General features: G+C 34.9%; 1 protein-coding gene and 1 pseudogene across 1 annotated transcript in view; one reads left to right on the top strand and one right to left on the bottom strand.

Annotated features, from left to right (window-relative positions):
• Positions 1-482: 482 nt before the first annotated feature.
• Positions 483-2226, top strand: LOC115297639 (annotated as a pseudogene).
• A 6683-nt stretch (positions 2227-8909) lies between these two features.
• Positions 8910-17988, bottom strand: part of HFM1 (helicase for meiosis 1) — a 94111-nt gene continuing 85032 nt past the window's right edge. The window contains exons 35-39 of the mRNA XM_029948886.1: positions 16613-16858; positions 15185-15275; positions 10395-10506; positions 10144-10298; positions 8910-9479 (exon numbers count right to left, since the gene is read on the bottom strand). Coding sequence (XP_029804746.1) covers positions 9410-9479; positions 10144-10298; positions 10395-10506; positions 15185-15275; positions 16613-16858 — 674 coding nt within the window. The 3' untranslated portion in view covers positions 8910-9409. The remainder of the gene's footprint in view (positions 9480-10143; positions 10299-10394; positions 10507-15184; positions 15276-16612; positions 16859-17988) is intronic.

The following is a 17988-nucleotide window of genomic DNA, read 5'->3' as shown; positions in this document are numbered from 1 at the left end:
TAACCTCATTGCTTAATAATAGGAATTAAAATAGGAAAAGTATGATATGAACCTGGGTTTAATTCTGGTTCTGCCAAGGATTAGCTGAGAAACTATAAGCGAGCAATTTAGTACTTTGGTGGGCTGTTTTCTAGTCCTGTAAGTTGAAATTTTGAATTAGAATCTAAGGGTTTTTTTTTTAATTGTACCATTCGATTATTTCCCTTATTTAAAAATGTATCAGATAACAATGGAAAGAAAATATTAATTTTAAAAGTAAAATAAAAACTTTTGTGGTGAATTAGTCAATAAAAATGTAGTAGTGGGCTTTAGTGCCTTTTCTGGGCAGTGGTAGTTCCAAAGCACGTTAAAGGACAGGATCCCAGGGAGAGGAGAGTGTACCAGAGCAGGAGCAAAAGGATTGTATTAGTTGTCCTTGAATGGATCAGTTTGTCCTTGAATTCTCTCTATTTAAAGATTTAAGTATTGGAGCCATTGGAACAATGATTCAACATCCTCAATGGTTTATGAGTTTTTCTGACATTGCCATTATCAATCAACCTGCTGGACAAGTTGTCTTTGAATTTTTTTCTGATGTGTTCCCCCAAACATGGGATGAATATCATTGTCTTTTACAAATGAGAAGGGGTCAGGGAAATTCACTCAGGAGCCACTATAAGAGTTTTGTTTTTCACAGTGTTGTCAAAGATTTTATGGTTCAGGTGGTGACTTCAGTGAAGAAAATGAAAAATATTTTGAAGATGAGAGTTTCTCTGTTAAACACAAGAGAGAATCTCTTTTTATCAGTGACAGAGGGAAGGATAGAAGAAGCTCATAGTTCTTCATAATAACAATACCAGGTTCTCATTTAGATGGGTATCATGTTGTTTTGGGGGTAAATGACTTCTCTTCAAGAAGTTATATGAAAGAGAAAACCAGAAAACAGATGCAGTGAGCAAACCATTTGCTGAGGTAGATACTCAGTTGTGGAGGGCTAATTCCCAAACTAAAGTTAAGAAAGAAAAAAAGACATAAATCCTCCTCCTCCTTCCCCATCCAGTAACTCATATAGCTCAAGAGATTATCAGTCCTATTCTGATTCTAAAAGTAGTTCTGAAGAGAAAATTTTAAATTTCTCTTAAATTTTCTTTAAAAAGAAAAAAGAAACATAGGAAAAACTCCCAGATCCACATACACATACACACACGAAAAGCAAGAAAACCACATCTAGTGAAAGTGAGGCTGAACATCTTAAAGCATAACACAAGTGTACTGTTTATCCAGAAGAGTTCCCTCCTTCCTATACCTGAAAATTGACTCTTAGTTAGAAAAAGCGCTCCTAAAGCTGATGACAAAGAAAGAAAGGAAAGAACGAGAGAGTGAGAGAGAGAGAAAGTGAGAGAGAATCTACCTAACTTCCATCCTGCTTCATCCCATAGGAGACTCTCAGTTACTAGGTCTGGCAAAGAAATTAGAGGAATAGAACCCAAGCATTATTGAAGTCCTTCCAGGGCCAGTTCAAGGGATCCTTTCAGACGTAGTGAGACTACTTCACAGTGGATGCAAGTCAGAAAGCTCAAAGAATGAGAATATCCAGTGGTGAGAGATGAATCAAAGGAGCTTAAGGGTGAGTTAACTAAAACTGAAACAAAAGAAAATCAAAAGAAGCCTAGCCAGAGTAGAAGAGAAAAATATAACTGACCATAGGCATGTGTCCAAGAGTCCAAACAAAAAGTAAATGGGAAAAGAAAGTTAAAGACCATAAATCTAACAGCAAAGAGAGAGACACTGGAAGAAATTCATAAAAAAAAAATAACATAAAAACAAGGTGAAAAGGCCAAATCTAAAAGAGTAAGAGCAAAGAGAAGTCAGACTTAAGAAGAGAAAAAAGCATAATACAAAGTATAACGGACATGAAGAAAAGAAAATGGGGTCAAGGAATAAAGTAAGGGATCATGAGAATATTAAAGAAAAAGTCGAAGTCTAAAGGAAAAGATCAGGAAAGAGGTAAAATTAAAGAGAAGTTTAAACAGAAATCAAAGAGCACTTGAACTTGATCATAATAAAAGTGGGACAAACAACAGATGCACACGGTCTAGAAGGGAGCGTGACTCGACCAAAGGCAAACAGTTGCATGGTCCTCACTCATCTTGGGGCCTCAGCCCCCTCCCAGTACCTGGCTCTCATCAGGAAGGAATGGGCTCACCAACAAACACACAGGAGGCAGGGTACCCAGCAGGATTCTAAAAAAGAAAAGAAAGAGCATTTCTTCTCTTCTTTTTCCATAGTTCAGGTGAGGTTGAAATACAATAAAATGGTCCCATTTTTTTCAACAAAAAATAATTCTACCAGCTACAAGAAGACTTATAAACCAGATGCCACATCTTAATCATTTAAGAAACATGTGATCTGGAGAATCAACTCAAATTTGTCACTTGTGAGGTTCTTTTCTCTGACCCCAACATCAAAGGGGTATCATGAGAAACATTTATACAGTATCTTTAAAGTGCTGTGGTTGTCAGAGGAGAAAATGGTATATAGGTGAGACTATAAAATAAAGCATCCCCAAATGGAAAACAAACAAACCAGTTACAATGGTAGAATAAGAGAAAGAAGCAGTAGGGCTGGAGAGGAGGGGAGCAATGTAGAAGCCCTGATAGAACTAGCAGCAGAAGCAAGGAGCCCCACAGATACAGAACGGGCACAAGAGGAGAAGGTCATAAAGCAGACAGAGAAGAGGAACATCAAGAAAAAAAGATACGAGGGGAAGGAGGAGAGATTTATGGAACTCAGAGAGAGAAGAAAATCAAAGCAGAAACAAAAAATACAGAAACCAAGAAAGTTCATGCTGGAAAGAAAATTCTGAAGGTGAGAAAAGAATATATATATATTTTTGCTTATTTTTGAGAAAGGGAGAGAGAGACGGGGGGGGGGGGAGAGAAAGAGAGAGAGAGAGAGAGAGAATCTGAAGCAAGCTTCAGGCTCCTAGCTGCCAGCACAGGGCCCAATGTGGGGCTCAATGCGGGGCTCAAACTCATGAACAGTACAGTGAGATCATGACCTGAGCCGAAGTCTGACTCTCAATCTACTGAGCCAACCAGGTGCCCCAATGAGAATATACTCTTAAAAATATCCAAACAGCTCAAATAACAGGGGGGAAAGGCTGACAGAGATCAGTCATTCTCAAAATGAGAACTAAGTAGGACAAAGAATTACAGTTCTTCACACTGAAGAATAAGGACCATGAGAAGCCCACATCCTCAATGGAAAAGTAAAACCAAAAACCAAAGGGTCAAGGAAATGACCACGTATATGATGAAAATTAAAAATTTGACTATAAAAAATTTGATTATGAGTCCAGCCCTAGAAGAGCTGAAGACAAAAGTGGATGAGGGAGTTGTGGAAAGTTCATTTCCATTTGGTCTCAAATTTACATTGTAGAGACTTGCTGATAAATCTCCTTGGTGTTGTGATCCTCTTTTCATTGTTTTTGGGTTGTTTTATGTTTGTCCTTTTTTTTTTTTTTTTTTAATGTGGACTTCATTTGAGTTGATCTTTGATAACTTGCAATCTGAATAATTTGTACTGCTAAAGTTTTAATAAACTTGAAATGAGAAAAAAATACTGTAGTAAAATTCATTTAGATTTAACTCTTTTTAAGTTTCTAAATGGTAAAAGGTTTACATTTCCAAACTGATTAATACAGAAACAAACCTCAGAATGACTATTGTGTGTGTACTTTCTAAAGGATTGAAGCCACCTACTGTCATAAGATTATGTGCTTCAATAGGCAAAATGCTAATATCGGCTGAATTTTCATTCCTTTTTTGATAAAAAAAATTATAGTTGCAACATATGTGAGCACAGGTTTACGCACATTTTTCTAAATCTTTCAGAATATTATGGGGCTTGGGTTTTTTTGTTGTTGTGTTTGTTTCATTCTGTTTTGCTCAAGTATATAAGGAGTTTTAAGGCATATGTTAGTTTAGGGAAAGGTTTCCGAATTGAAATGTGAAAATAAGCAAACAAAGATTGCTTTTTTGAATTATCGGCTTTTATTATGTTAATTAAAACAAAACTCTATAGAGCATCTAAGTGCCTCTCAAGCTACATAAAAAAAATACCCAGTTGATGCAAGGGAATTATAAAGATAATTTACACAGTTGGTGAAGAAAACAACCTATACTGAAAGGCAATTAAACAAGAGTGATATCACCATATTACATTTAAAATAGGAAATATACGTGCAGAAAACCAACTAATCATCATTACTCTTATACTTGTCTTCTGGAATGGATTCTCTTAAAATTCTGCTTTGCCTCCTTTTCTTTCATTTCCACCTTAAATAAATGCTTCTCACACTTTAACATGCAGTAATCAACCTGGGATCTTGTTAAAATTCAGATTCTGTTTCAAAAGTTCTGGATAGAGACCTGGGAACGTCAAACGCCAGCTCCAAGGAGTTTCTCCCTATTACTGTTTCTCGGTTCAGACATTGAGTGGCAATGCCTTTAACTACTGGCAGCCAGGAACTGACATGCTAAAAGAAGTGCCAGCATTTTCCTTTCTTTTTGTTTTGTTTGTTCCACTAACTAAAATCCATGTTGAAATTCTTAAATTACTTACATAATTCTAAGCTTAGTTTACTTCTCTTTGACCTTTCTCCTCACTGGTTTCTTTTCTAGTCCCACAAAAGTAAAAGTTCTTAAATTGAAAAAGATTTTTTTAAATGTTTATTTATTTTTGAGAGAGAGAGACAGGCAGAGTGTGAGCAGGGTAAGGGCAGAGAAAGACACACACACACACAGAATCCAAAGCAGGCTCCAGGCTCTGAGCTGTCAGCACAGAGCCCCTCGCAGGGCTCGAACTCATGCTGAGTCAAACCCAGACTCTCAACCGACTGAGTTACCTAGGTGTCCCTATAAGTTCTTTAAATCGACACCTAATATGACGTAAAATCCCACAGGTATTACCTATACAACGCCTAGGCTACGGGTCCTCAAGGAGTAGTTCCCTACTATCCTTGATGAGAGTGTTTTCTAGAAATGGGGTTAAAGTAAAAAGACACTTTATGTGACTGTACTAAGGAGTAAACTGTGAATAATTCAGCAATCATTTCTATTTGGTTTTAGAATGCATTATAATAGAATTTGCAGAAGATTTATTTTTTTAGTGTTTATTTACTTAGATTGCACGGGCACACATGAATGGGGGGAGGGCAGTGCAGAGAAAAAGAAGAGAGAGAATTCTAAGCAGTTCCCACGTTGTCAGTATGGAGCCTGACACGGGACTCAATCTCACGAATCATGAGATCATAACCTGAACGGAAATCAGTCAGAAACTTAACCAACTTAGCACCCAGGTGTCCCAGATTTATTTTCTAATTACATTTCACTTAAGTTCATATTAAAATAGATTTATATGCTCTGACCATAAAACAACTAAGAATGCCAGACAGAGATAGAGCAATCTACCTGAAAGCATGAGGAAGTGTATATAGGAGGGAGGTCGAGGAGAAAATTTCTATGGATGATTCATCTATGGAAAGTCAGAGTTTATTTGTCAAGTCCTATTCAACTTACCACAGTTCAAATATGACAAATGAATGCAGATTTTCCTTGACTTACATTTATGATAAGTTATATCCTGATAAACCCAGTATAAGTTGAAAATATCATTAAGTCAGAAATGCATTTGGGGTGTTGGGTGTCTCAGTGAGTTAGTGTCAACTCTGATTTTGGCTCAGGTCATGATCTCACAGTTCATGGGTTCGAGCCCTGTACTGGAGCTCCACTGACAGCGCAGAGTCTGCTTGGGATTCTCTCTCTCTCTCTCTCTGTGCCTCCCCCCGACTTATTGCTTGCTCTCTCTCAAAAAAATTAAAACATTAAAAAAACTTTTTCTTAGAGAGAGACAGAGCGTGAACAGGGGAAGGGCAGAGAGAGAAAGAGACAAAGAATCTGAAGCAGGCTCCAGGCTCTGAGCTGTCAGTACACAGCCCGATGTGGGGCTCAAACTCATGAACCGTGAGATCCTGACCTGAGCTGAAGTCAGATGCTTACCTGACTGAGCCACCCAGGTGCTCCAATAAAACATCTTTTGAAAAACTAATACGCCCAACCTATTGGGCATCATAGCTTAGACTACCCTATCTTAAACATGCTCTGAATAATTACATTAGCCTACAGTTGCACAAAATCATCTCACATAAAGCCTATCTTATAAAAAAAGTATTGAATATTTCACATACTTTATTGAATACTATACTGAAAGTAAAACAGTTTGGTTGTATGAGTACAAAATGCTTTGTTAGTGTATGGTTGTCTATCTTCGTGGTCCTGTAGCTGATTCGAAGATGCAGCTCCTTGCACTGCTCAGCACTGCAACAGAGTACCCTATGCATATCACTAGCCTTGGGAAAAGATTAAAATTCACAGTCCAAGTATGGTTTCTATTGAATGCATACCACTTTCACAGCATCATAAAGTAAAAAAATATATAAGTCTAAACATAAGTTGGGGACAGTCTGTTGTATTATTTCACCCCTTCCTAATGGCCTAAAGTACTGCCAAATAGGGGGGCCTAGGTGGTTCCGTCGGTAAAGTGTCCAACTTTGGCTCAGGTCATGGTCTCATGGCTCATGGGCTGCAATGGGCTCTGTGTTGACAGCTCAGAGCCTGGAGCCTGCTTTGGATTCTGTGTCTCCTTCCCTCTCTGCCCCTCCCCCACTTGCACTCCGTCTCTCCTTCAAAAATAAACTTTAAAAAATAATTAATAAAGCACTGTTGTTACTTTTTTTTTTTTTAGTATGAACAACTAACTACCACTTACTAAATACATATTATGGATCAGTCCCTACACTAAGAGCTTCCTATGCAGTGGCTTATTAAATTCTTGTTCTACACCTACAAGGTAGGTGCCATTATGCCAACATTGTAAAAGTAAGAAAAATATAGCCTATTAACGATCTAACTGGAAAAAAAAAGTTCAAAAAATTGAACCCAACAAAGATTTTTGTGTAAAGCTCTGTTGTGTGGTTCATCGAAATATATTTAAACCTTAAGTTACAAAATGAAAACCGTAGTTATTCACCCATGGAAAGAATACCCAGGGACAAGACTACTTTAAGAGATCAGTCTACTCCTTCAGGACTACTACACTTAACTTTCTAGGTAAACTTGCACAAAGTAGGGCATGTCTATGATAAAGCTGTTAATTTGCTATTTGTTTTGATTACTTAGGAAGTGAACCTACCAATGTGTTTCCAAAATTGGCCTGGTAATAAAGAACAACCTGAAGTCCTGTTAACACTATAGAATTCCCAGTCCCCTCTACCTGTCAATTCTGAAACAGGTAAAGTCTAGGAATTTTTATATTTAATATATTATCCATATGTTTCTTATGATCAGGCAAGTTTGGGAAACATTTGTCTGCTGAATAAAGCTCAGGTTCATAGCAATGAAAGTCCTCCACTGTCTGGCCTTAAGATACATTTCAAACATCACCTACAATACTAACCTATGTTTAAAATTATCTATTCATTATTCCCCAAATAGGTATTTTCCTCCCCAGGAGTTTTGCTCAAGCTGTTTCCTCTGCCAGAATGTTCTTCTCTCATGTATTTGTTCATCAAACTTATATTCATCTTTCGAGGCTCAGCTCAAACTTTAAGTTCTCTATAAAGGCTTCCCTGACTTTATGGTCAGGATTATGTTCTCTCTCCTATGAACTCCCAGAGGTCTTTAAACCTCTACTGCAGTGATTCTCAAGGTGTGATCCCTGTACCAGTAACATCAGCTTTACTTGGATACTTGTTAGAAATGTACATTCTCAGGTTCCAGCCCAGACCTACTGAGTCAGAAACTCTGGGTAGGTGCCCTGCCGTCTGTTTCCAAACAAGCCCTCTAGATGACTGCAATGCACCCTGAAGCTTGAGAACCACTTCTCTAATGTATTCTATATTTATTATTGCATTACTGTACGTCTTAGTTTCTCTCCCAGAATGTTAAGTAGGCTCCATGAGAGCAAAAACAGTATTTTCATCATTTGCTTCCGTTGCAGTATCAAGCCCAGTGCTTTTGCTTAGCAGGTCATAATAAGTATTGCTGAGTTAAATTGCTATTTCTTTAGTGTCACAGTCTATGTATGCAATATGAGCAGATTGCAGTGTACCAATTTTTCATTTTAATGGAGTTTAATAACCTTTAAAGGTTGTAGAATGATTGATTCAGATGCAGAAACATGCCAATTGTAAAGATGACTAAAATAAAGGAACTGGTTGCCCTTATTTTTCAACACAGTAATTAAGCTTCTTAGTTTTGTTTAAGCTTTTTCTCTATGCTTAATATATATGATGCCTCATAAATGTTTACCAATGATAATAACAATAATCTCATCTGAAAGTTTCCCTTCTTTACTTTTCTTGCCTCTAAGGTTTTTATGCTTAAATAAAAATTCCTGAAATTTCTTTTTTTTAGGTTTATTTATTTTCAGAGAGAGAGAGAAAGGGAGAGAGTGATCTTGAGAGGGAGAGGGGAGGGGCAGAGCCAGAGAGCGAGAGCGAGAGCGAGAGCGTCTCAAGCAGGTTCTGCACTTTCAGTGCAGGGCCTGATGTAGAGCTCAAACTCATGAACTGTGAGATCATGATCCAAGCTGAAATCAAGAGTTGGATACTTAACCAACTAAGCCACTCAGATGCCCCTAAATTCCTAAAATTTCTTAAGTGGGCTTCAACTTCACATGTACCTATAAATAAATTGAATAATAAACACTGCTTAGACTGCCTATATACTACTTACCAATAAATATCAATAAATTTGAGAGAAAATTTATGGGGAAATAACATGAAATAGTGTTTGCTATAATAAAGGTCAATGTAACAAAGTTTTAGAATTTACCACACTGGAAAACAAGCTAAAAGAAAACAATAATCTATATTGATTAATGTTTCATTTATTATTATTTCAAGTTACATAACCACAGGTTCAGACAGCCACAGATTCTTAAAAATCCTTAGTAAAACAAAATAACATTGGTGAATAATACATATAATTAACAGATTCAGTGACCTAGCATCATTTTGCTTTCATAGAATACCTTTCTTCTTAAGAAAATCAAGAATAATTTTTTAAATTGGTTCCTATCAAAATCCAATCAAGATGTATTTAATAGCCAAATTAATTTCTAGGTGCAACTTAATTTTCAGCTTACTGAAACAAATCCACCATGAAAGTGTTTTTTATGAAGTTACAATAGGAAAACAAATCAATCCAAATATTTTGTTGCAAATAAGTCAACAAAACTGATCAAATCCAAGAGAAAAAAATTTGAACAATTATGAACAACTTTTAAAAAATAAAATGCTTGCTTTATAACTGGATATCTTTATACTTTATCTTATTAATATAAGATAACAATTTTTTGGTTTGTTTTAGAAAATACCATCAAATATTCCCAGAAAGGACTTTATTTCCTCAGCTTCATCATCTGGATGATACCTACTGGGGTGGGGGTGGGAAGAAAATATAGAAATATATATAGATTGCTGAGAGGTTAATATGTCAAACTGCAATATGCATGACCTAGTAAGAAGTCTGTGAGAAGTACAGATCAAGCCTCTTACATATTACTTTTAGCATTTAAAAAAATAATGTCATTTAATCAATGTGTGAACAAGTCTGTAAACTTTGACTATTCGAGAGAGAGAGAGAGAGAGAAATTGCTAGTTACCCACCAAAGTGACCAGCCGTGGGGCACTAATTAGACTTAACAGGACTTTTCATTGAACCTGTACAATTATGAAAAAGTTGGATGGCTAAAATACAACTTGAACTTTTGAAAAATTAGCCAATCTAATTTGGATTTTAGTGATTTTTATACTTTACATTATCAACATGTTATCTTCAAATCCATAAAAGAAAGTTTAGCAATACAATATATTTTAACTAAAAATATCAAGCATATATTCTCAAAAACTGAAATACTTAAAATTATGAATTATCTTAAGGAGTTCTGGTCACCAGTGGTCTAACTTTTCAATGTCTTCAAGTAAATAAAATGTTTAGGTTCTGATCTTTAAAATAAATCAAGGAAAAAGGAATGCTGAATTTCTTCATAGAAAGTTTTTATTGGTATAGTCTTGAAATGTCTTTAAAGAATTCTTACCTGAAATCAATTTCCTTTTTACATTCATTGTTGCTAATAAAGAAATCCACTTTCTCAATAAAATGTGAAGAATTTGGTATTTTTTTAGAGTGAGTAAAGCATAGTTTTTCAATTTCTGGTGACAGACTTTGCTGTTTTCTTTCTTGTATATGGACCTATATTTTGAGGAAAACAGAATAAAAAAGGCAATCATTGACAGTTTAAAAGAAAAGAAACATATTTTAAAAGAAAAACAACAAAATGCTTCTTACAATATCTGCATTTCCAGCTTGTAGAGGTAATTTTGTCATGGAGGATGCATCAAACTTGAACACAGGAGAATGTGATGAATAAATATCTGGCTTCTCATGTAATGAAACAACACTAAAAATCAAAATAAATTATTTGTAAAATATGGAAATAAGAGAAACAAAACATTTTAATTTAGATCAAAGGTGATTCTTTGGGGAAAATGATTAAAGTCTGTCATATTTATTACCAAAAAAAAAAAAATGCTGTTTCTTAGACTTATGGAAAATCTGGTGTATTTCCTTTCCTTTAGACAAAATACCAGTTTATGTATTTATTTTTTATTTTATTTTATTTTTTTGAGAAAGAAGGAGAGTGTACGCACAAGCAGAAGAGGGGTAGAGGGAAAGAGAAAATCTTAAGCAGGTTCCATGCCCAGCGCAGGGACAGATGGAAGGCTTGATCTCACGACTGTGAAATCATGACCTGAGCAGAAATCAAGAGTTGGATGCCAAACTGACTGACCCATCTATGTGCTCCCCAATTTATATATTTCAATTTAGATAAGAATAGTATTGTTAAAAGCCTACAGAAACAATCATTCAATTAATTTTCCTTAAAATTGGGTCTCATGTTTAATTTTCTATTATCTAGCAATCTGTAAATCTTTTCTAAATCTCACTTTGCTTAACTTTTAATCTCCTTTTCCTACTCTGCTCTGTAGATAGACAGACCTTCACTTATATTCCTATGTAAACCTATACTAGAATTCACCTTCAATCTTCTGTATTAAATTTATTCATTAAAAAACATTTATTATTCACTACCATATGCCAGATATTGTACTAGGAGCTAGGTATAAAGAGGTAAACAAATCCTCAGGGAGTTATCATGTAGTAGAGGAGCAGACAATGAGTAAACAATAAATACACATAATTGTAGATCCTGAAGTGATATGAAGGAAATTAACTGGGTAATATTACAAGAAATAGTGTGAAGACATAAACCCACTTTAAAAAGGTAGTCATGAATGCATGTCTGAGGAGGTGACAATTTAAGCTGACACTCAAAGGCTAAAATATGACAGCTATGTAAAGAGTAAAAAGCAGTGGGTACAGGTAGTAGAGAAGTACATGTATTGATAGGATTGAATCCTTTTGTCTTTGATCAAAGGCAAGGAATTAAAATAGTAAAAAAGGGTATAAAAGGAAAAGCATGATTCCTTTCCACTCCAAATCCTCAGGGCTCACAGGCCTTCTTTCTAGTGCCAACTTCGGGCACAATTTTTTCTTTAGAGGTTACTTGATAATGATTGCCTTTTAAATCTACTTATCTTTTGTTCATCACTTTTAAACTCTCCCCAAATTATTTATAGTTTCTAAAGGTATGGCTCCCCAAACTGTCTATGTGCTTTGTTATCTTCCTACTTCCTGCCTTTGCTTCTCTACACCCACAGCTTTGTTCTACTTTGGTGCTTCTAATCTGTTTATTCTCTATGACTCAGAGTTAGAACCAATGAATGGAAAGAGTAAGAAGACAAATTTTAGACAAATATTCTTAAAAGCTATTGAATGGTCTGAGAGATCAAAACATGGATCAGGCATGTTGAAGTGAATGAGCTCCTAGTCACTAGAGCTATTTTGGTAGAGATGCCAGTGATGTTGCATGGTGATTCAAGTATCTTGTGGTGGGGAGACTAAGTGATGCTTAAATTAAATACACTTCAGCTTTGGAATTCTCTGAAATCTGTGATTCTATGATGCTGATAATCAGTACAGTGACTAAATAGCAAAAATGCCCAAAGATACCATGGATTTCATATTTTTTTAATCAGGAGAAATAAATAATCCTTAAGTAAACTAGACTTTTAATAAAAAGCTGTCAGTATTTCTTTTGGGGAAAGTTTTGGCTGTGGCTATAATTACTCCCCCTGCCTTTATAACTAAGTCCAATATCCAGATGTGCTTTGCATTTCTGCAAAAATACTTCAAGTTGAAGTTTTTTTAACAATTTTTTTTAAGTAGGCTCTACACCCAATGTGGGACTTAAGCTCACAACCCTAAGATCAAGTCTCCTATGTTTACTGACTGAGTTAGCCAGGTGCCCCAAAATTGAACATTTTTAAAATTACCATTTTCTTTTCCAAGTGTCTTTATGTCTTATATTCTCAGATTAACATCTTAATCTACCCACTTGCCATGTATTTTTCCCCTCTTCCTCAACTAGTATACCCTATCAAATGTTAAATCTAGTATGCGCTATCTATGAAATGTTTAGAAACTCTAACTACCTCTCAGTTTCCATCACCTCTGCTCTAGTTTAGGCCTTACCATAACCTGTCTTTTGTACTGGCCTCTTGTGGTCCTACCTTCTACAATTCAATATATATATATATGTAATATATATTTATATAACATATATATAATATATATATAATATTACTATATCTCATCTACAAATCACTAGAATAATTTTTATCTCATCGAATTGTTTATCCTTTTCTTAAGTATCTTAGAGGGCTTCCTATTGCTTAATATGGAGACTAAAAACTAGACTATACCTGGAAGGAGGTTGTTATAGATTGTATCACATTTTTAAAAATTAGTTCTCAAAATTTAAAAGTTGGAAGATACCACACCACATTTTAGATTCCTAGCTATGTTTAAAAATCAAAATATTTGACAACACTAGACACTGATTTCTTGCACAGCAACAACTGGCTGGAGCTGAATAGTGATTGCTCCTTTTATTTATTTTTTTTACTTTTTATTACTGAAATATAATTGACATACAACATATTAACTTTAAGTACAACTTACTGACTCAACAATTTTACACTTTACTCAGTGCTCACCACAGTAAGTGTATTACCATCTGTCACATTAGAATATTATTGATTATATTCCCTGTGCTGTACTTTTCATCTCTGTGACTTATTTATTTTACCAGTGGAAATCTTGTACATCTTAATAGCCTTTATCTATTTTGTCATCCACTGCCATGCAACCACAGTCTGTTCTCTGTATTTAAGAGTCTATCTTGTTTTTGTGTTTGTTCATTTGCTTTGTTTTTGTAGACTTCACAATTTAAGTGAAATCACATGATTTGACTTATTTCATTTAGCCTAACACCCTCTCTGTCAATCTATGTTGTTGCAAATGGCAAGATCTCATTCTTTTTTATGGACAAATAATTTATAGACACAAATATATAAATAACTCATATCTTCTTTAGCCATTCATCGACATCCACAATTTTAGAAACATATTTATGGATATATATATACGCTGCTGCAATAAACACAGGGATGCATGTATCTTTTTGGATTAGTGTTTTGTTTTTTTCTGGGTAAATACTCAGCAGTGATATTACCAGAGTTGTATTTCTAATTTTAGAGGAACCTCCATACTGTTTCCCACAGTAGTTGCACCAATTTACATTCCTACCAACAGTACACAAGTGTTCCCTCTTCTCTACCTCCTCACTATTTGTCTGTTTGACACTAGCCATTCTGACTGGTGTGATGTAATATCTCATGGTTTTGATTTGCATTTCCCTGAAATTAGTGATATTGAGCATCTTTCTATGGGTCTGTTAGCCATCTGTGTATGTCTTTTTTGGAAAAATGACATTCAGGCCCTCTGCATATTTTTAAAATCAAATTGGTTTTTTGGTGTGAGTTGTGTGTTTATATATTTTGGATATTAGCCCCTCATTGGATATATTATTTGCAAATATCTTCTCCCATTTAGTAGGTTGCCTTTTTGTTTTGTTCATGGTTTCCTTTGCTGTGCAAATGCTTTTTATTTTGGCCTAGTCCCAATAGTTTATTTTTGCTTTTGTTTCCCTTGCCTGAGGAAATATATCCATAAATATGTTGCTAAAATTGATGTCAAAGAGATTATTGCCTGTGTATTTTTTTAAGGAGTTTTATGGTTTCAAGTCTTACTCTTAGGTCTTTAATCCATTTTGAGTTTATTTTTGTATATGGTGGAAAAAAGTGGTCATGTCTATTTTTTGCCAGTACCATACTATTTTGATTAATATTTCTTTGTAGCATATATTTTTTAAGATTTTATTTTTAAGTAATCTCTATACCCAATGTGGGGCTTAAACTTACAAACCCAAGATCATGAGTTGCATGCTCTACTGACTTGAGCCAGCCAGGTGCTCCAGCTTTGTAGAATATCTTAAAATTCAGAATTGTGATAACTCTACAGTTGTGGCTTTTAGATGGGATGCTCTGTGGTTGGCCTTGGCCCACCACATCTTGAAGGTGGTTTGAGTTTGTGACCCCTGACATACTGGATACGGTAAAGTTATCTAAATATGGCATTTAAAGCTCTTTACAATCAGACCACTCTCAGCCTCAATGCTGTGACCATACAGACAACACTTTACTGATTCTGGAGCATGAGATGCCTTTTCAAGCCTTATCCCTTTACACATGCTTCTTCTACCTGGAATGCCTTATCTTCCTCTTTTCTGTCAAACTCCTATTCAGTTTCCAAGTATTTTGAAAAGTGAAAATTCCCATGCTCCAGCCCCAGAGACCATGATTTCATTAAGTCTGGTGTGGGGCCCAGGAATGTGCATTTTTTAGGAATGTGCATTTTTAATATATTTCAATACTTTTGAAGTAGTTGGTCTGTCAATAGCCCTTTAAGAAACACAGCTTTAAGAAAAAGAAGGTTCAGGTTGGCTAATACCTTATAGCTTCTCTGACACCTAATGATTTGATCCCCATTCTCCAGTTATATGTCAGGAAGATACACAGTTGTAAAGTATTTCAAACCAAAATTCCAAAACTTGCCTTTTTGACATTTCTTCTTGGAATTCGCTCTTTGACTCTTGAAGGGATACCTTACTTCCCCTGATACTCGAACTTAAAGTGTTTCTAAATCCTATGTAAAGAGATAACATTTTGAAATAAAATGTCAGGAAACAGAAGCATGGATCTTTTCAGAAGTTCTACAAGGGCTCTCTCCAACAGTTATGATCTGATTAAAGAAGGAATGAATAATTCTTCTCATTAATCACATTTAATCTGCATAGGCCAATAAGGGAGCAAAGCTAAGGGAGTAAAACTATAAACACATAGGTTAGCTTATTAGTCACTATACTAAAAGGTCCCAAACCACTTTTACTTACTTTTGTAAGTGATTGATTTCAATTTCATTCAATATTTTCAATGGTCTGTATGTAGCTAAATTCATGTAAAGTGCTATATACATGGCATTTATTGAGACTGATTTTCTCAGTGTCAAAGCTATGCCCTCACAGGATTAGGCTACCTCAAAATATCAGTACAAATTGCCTCTTAAATTGCAATACACATGACTATTAATTTGAGGTAATCCAGTAACATAGGAAATTGTGCCTACTGACTCCACATCATATATTTTCCTGGTCTATTTTGTGAAAGTGGTCAAATCTTATTCCTTCTGGAAGGAAAAATAGCTCTTTAGGTAATTCTCAGAGCCCTAAAATATTCTGACTTCTAATTGAAAGACTTTTTTTAAAAGAGCACTGGGGTGGGATACAGTAAGAGGCAACTATAGTTCTGAAGGACTGATTTCCTTCTGTCAGCCATAATGGGAGAAAGTATCTTCATTTCATTTTCTCATTTACTTACCAAGAGTTTCATTTTCTGTTTTAGTGAGACAGAGTGAATCTGCCAGGATTTTAGAAAATTCAGTACCATTATTTTGGGGTTGTAAATGATTTAAATACAATATCCAATAGAGAAGAAATTTTTTCCTAATATTTGCCTATACCTGAAAAAAATTAATATGTCTACTAAAAAGAAAAGGTGTCTTTCATTTTCCTGTCTAGCAGATGAATACTTTTAAAGATGGAGTATTTTTGTCCTTCACAAACATTAGCAGATTATGTGTGATCACAGAATTGAGAGCCGGACAGCATGCTCTATGAGGGAAAATTCAATAAACAATCTGAATTTGAATAGCATTTTTAATAAGATAGGGGAACAATAGAATAGAAAAAGCTCATCTGCTGCATCATTATCATGGAAAAACCTTGACCTCTGTCCTTAAAGAAGAGGAAATGTGATTTATGGAAGGGTCACATTTTCAGTTTCACTAAAAATCATAATCTTAACGAACCAAAGCTAATTAAGCAAGCACATAAAAAAGGCAAAGAAAATGAGTCACAGAAACTGAACTGAAAAATACTCAAAGAATTTTTCATGAAATTATTTAATGCTAAAATACAAGTTTACCTGATGTTTTTGTCTTTTCAGTACCAGCTGAAAAATCAGTAACTTCTATTAAGTTCTCATCATCAAAATCATCCCAAACTTCATTTCCCAATTCAAAGTTCACATTCAGATCATCTGAGAATGGAGAATTACTTTTATCTGCATCTGTCAAATTCTGGTTTCCAGATGCATTAAGATGTCTGTTGAACAGCACTGTTTGAGGAGCTTTCTCATTTGAAGTTGTAGAAGAGTTCCATCTAGAAAAATCTGTTATGTGCATGTATAAGAGAATAGGCACTTTTTAAACCATTAACATCATTTTCTATAGATATACCAAACACATCTTTCAACTACTAAACTGAGGTTTGAGTCATTTTCAAAAGCACTAGGTCAAGCATTGTTGAATATTGTTTTCAACCAATTCTATTTACTGTAGTAGATATACTGATAATTGCACTAAATTAAAATTTCTTTTATTTTTTTTAATGTCTTTTATTTATTTTTGAGAGACAGAGACAGCGCAAGCAGGGAAGGGTCAGAGAGAGAGGGAGATATAAAATCTGAAGCAAGCACCAGGCTCTAAGCTAGCTGTCAGCACAGACCCCAATGCAGGGCTCGAACCTACAAACTGTGAGATCATGACCTGAGCCAAAGCCAGATGCTTAACTGACTGAGCCACCCAGGTGCCCCTAAATTGAATTTTCAATAGATTCTTTCAGACAGAGTTAATTTTCCCAATTAATTCCTATATGAGAATAGCCCTACTCTGAAAATGAATAATTTCTAAAATGGTATTCTTCCCCCCAGCTCTTCTCCCTACAGGTGAATTTTGAACATTGCTATGAAATATGTTTATCTAAAATAGATCTTAATTTTCTCCTGCTAAAAAATCCTCAGTGTTAACTATTGTTTATAGTCTTGGCTTACAGGACTACCTGGGTGAAAATTCCACTTCTCTCATTTACTAGTTGTATATTAGACAAGTAATTTAAAGTCTCTGAGCCTCATTTCCTCCTCTGTAAAATGGGAATAATAAAAGAAAACTATTTCATAAGATTGCTGTAGGGAATAAATGCCTTTACTTTTGCAGTTTTCCACAGTAATTGTGCTAATAAATGTTTAATAAATTGCTTCTCAAAAAAGTATGTACTTTTATACATACATATGTTTATTATATCTATTTATTATAGATAAAAGGTATATAGCACACAATTTACAAATAATACTAAAATATATAACATGCTTAATTGTAAATGTCATATAACTGATTTTCACTGAATGTTTTCATTGAGTTTTGCCAAACTCTTACATCTGTAGCCAATCTATGGTTACAATTAACAAATGAATATAGTTCTCACATAAATGCTGTTTAACATTCTTGTTGACTTTAATAACTA

This window comes from Suricata suricatta, chromosome 8, assembly GCF_006229205.1.
Source record: "Suricata suricatta isolate VVHF042 chromosome 8, meerkat_22Aug2017_6uvM2_HiC, whole genome shotgun sequence".
Taxonomy (NCBI): domain Eukaryota; kingdom Metazoa; phylum Chordata; class Mammalia; order Carnivora; family Herpestidae; genus Suricata; species Suricata suricatta.
The sequence above is the reverse complement of the archived record's forward strand: the minus strand, read 5'-3'. Positions and strand labels throughout refer to the sequence as shown.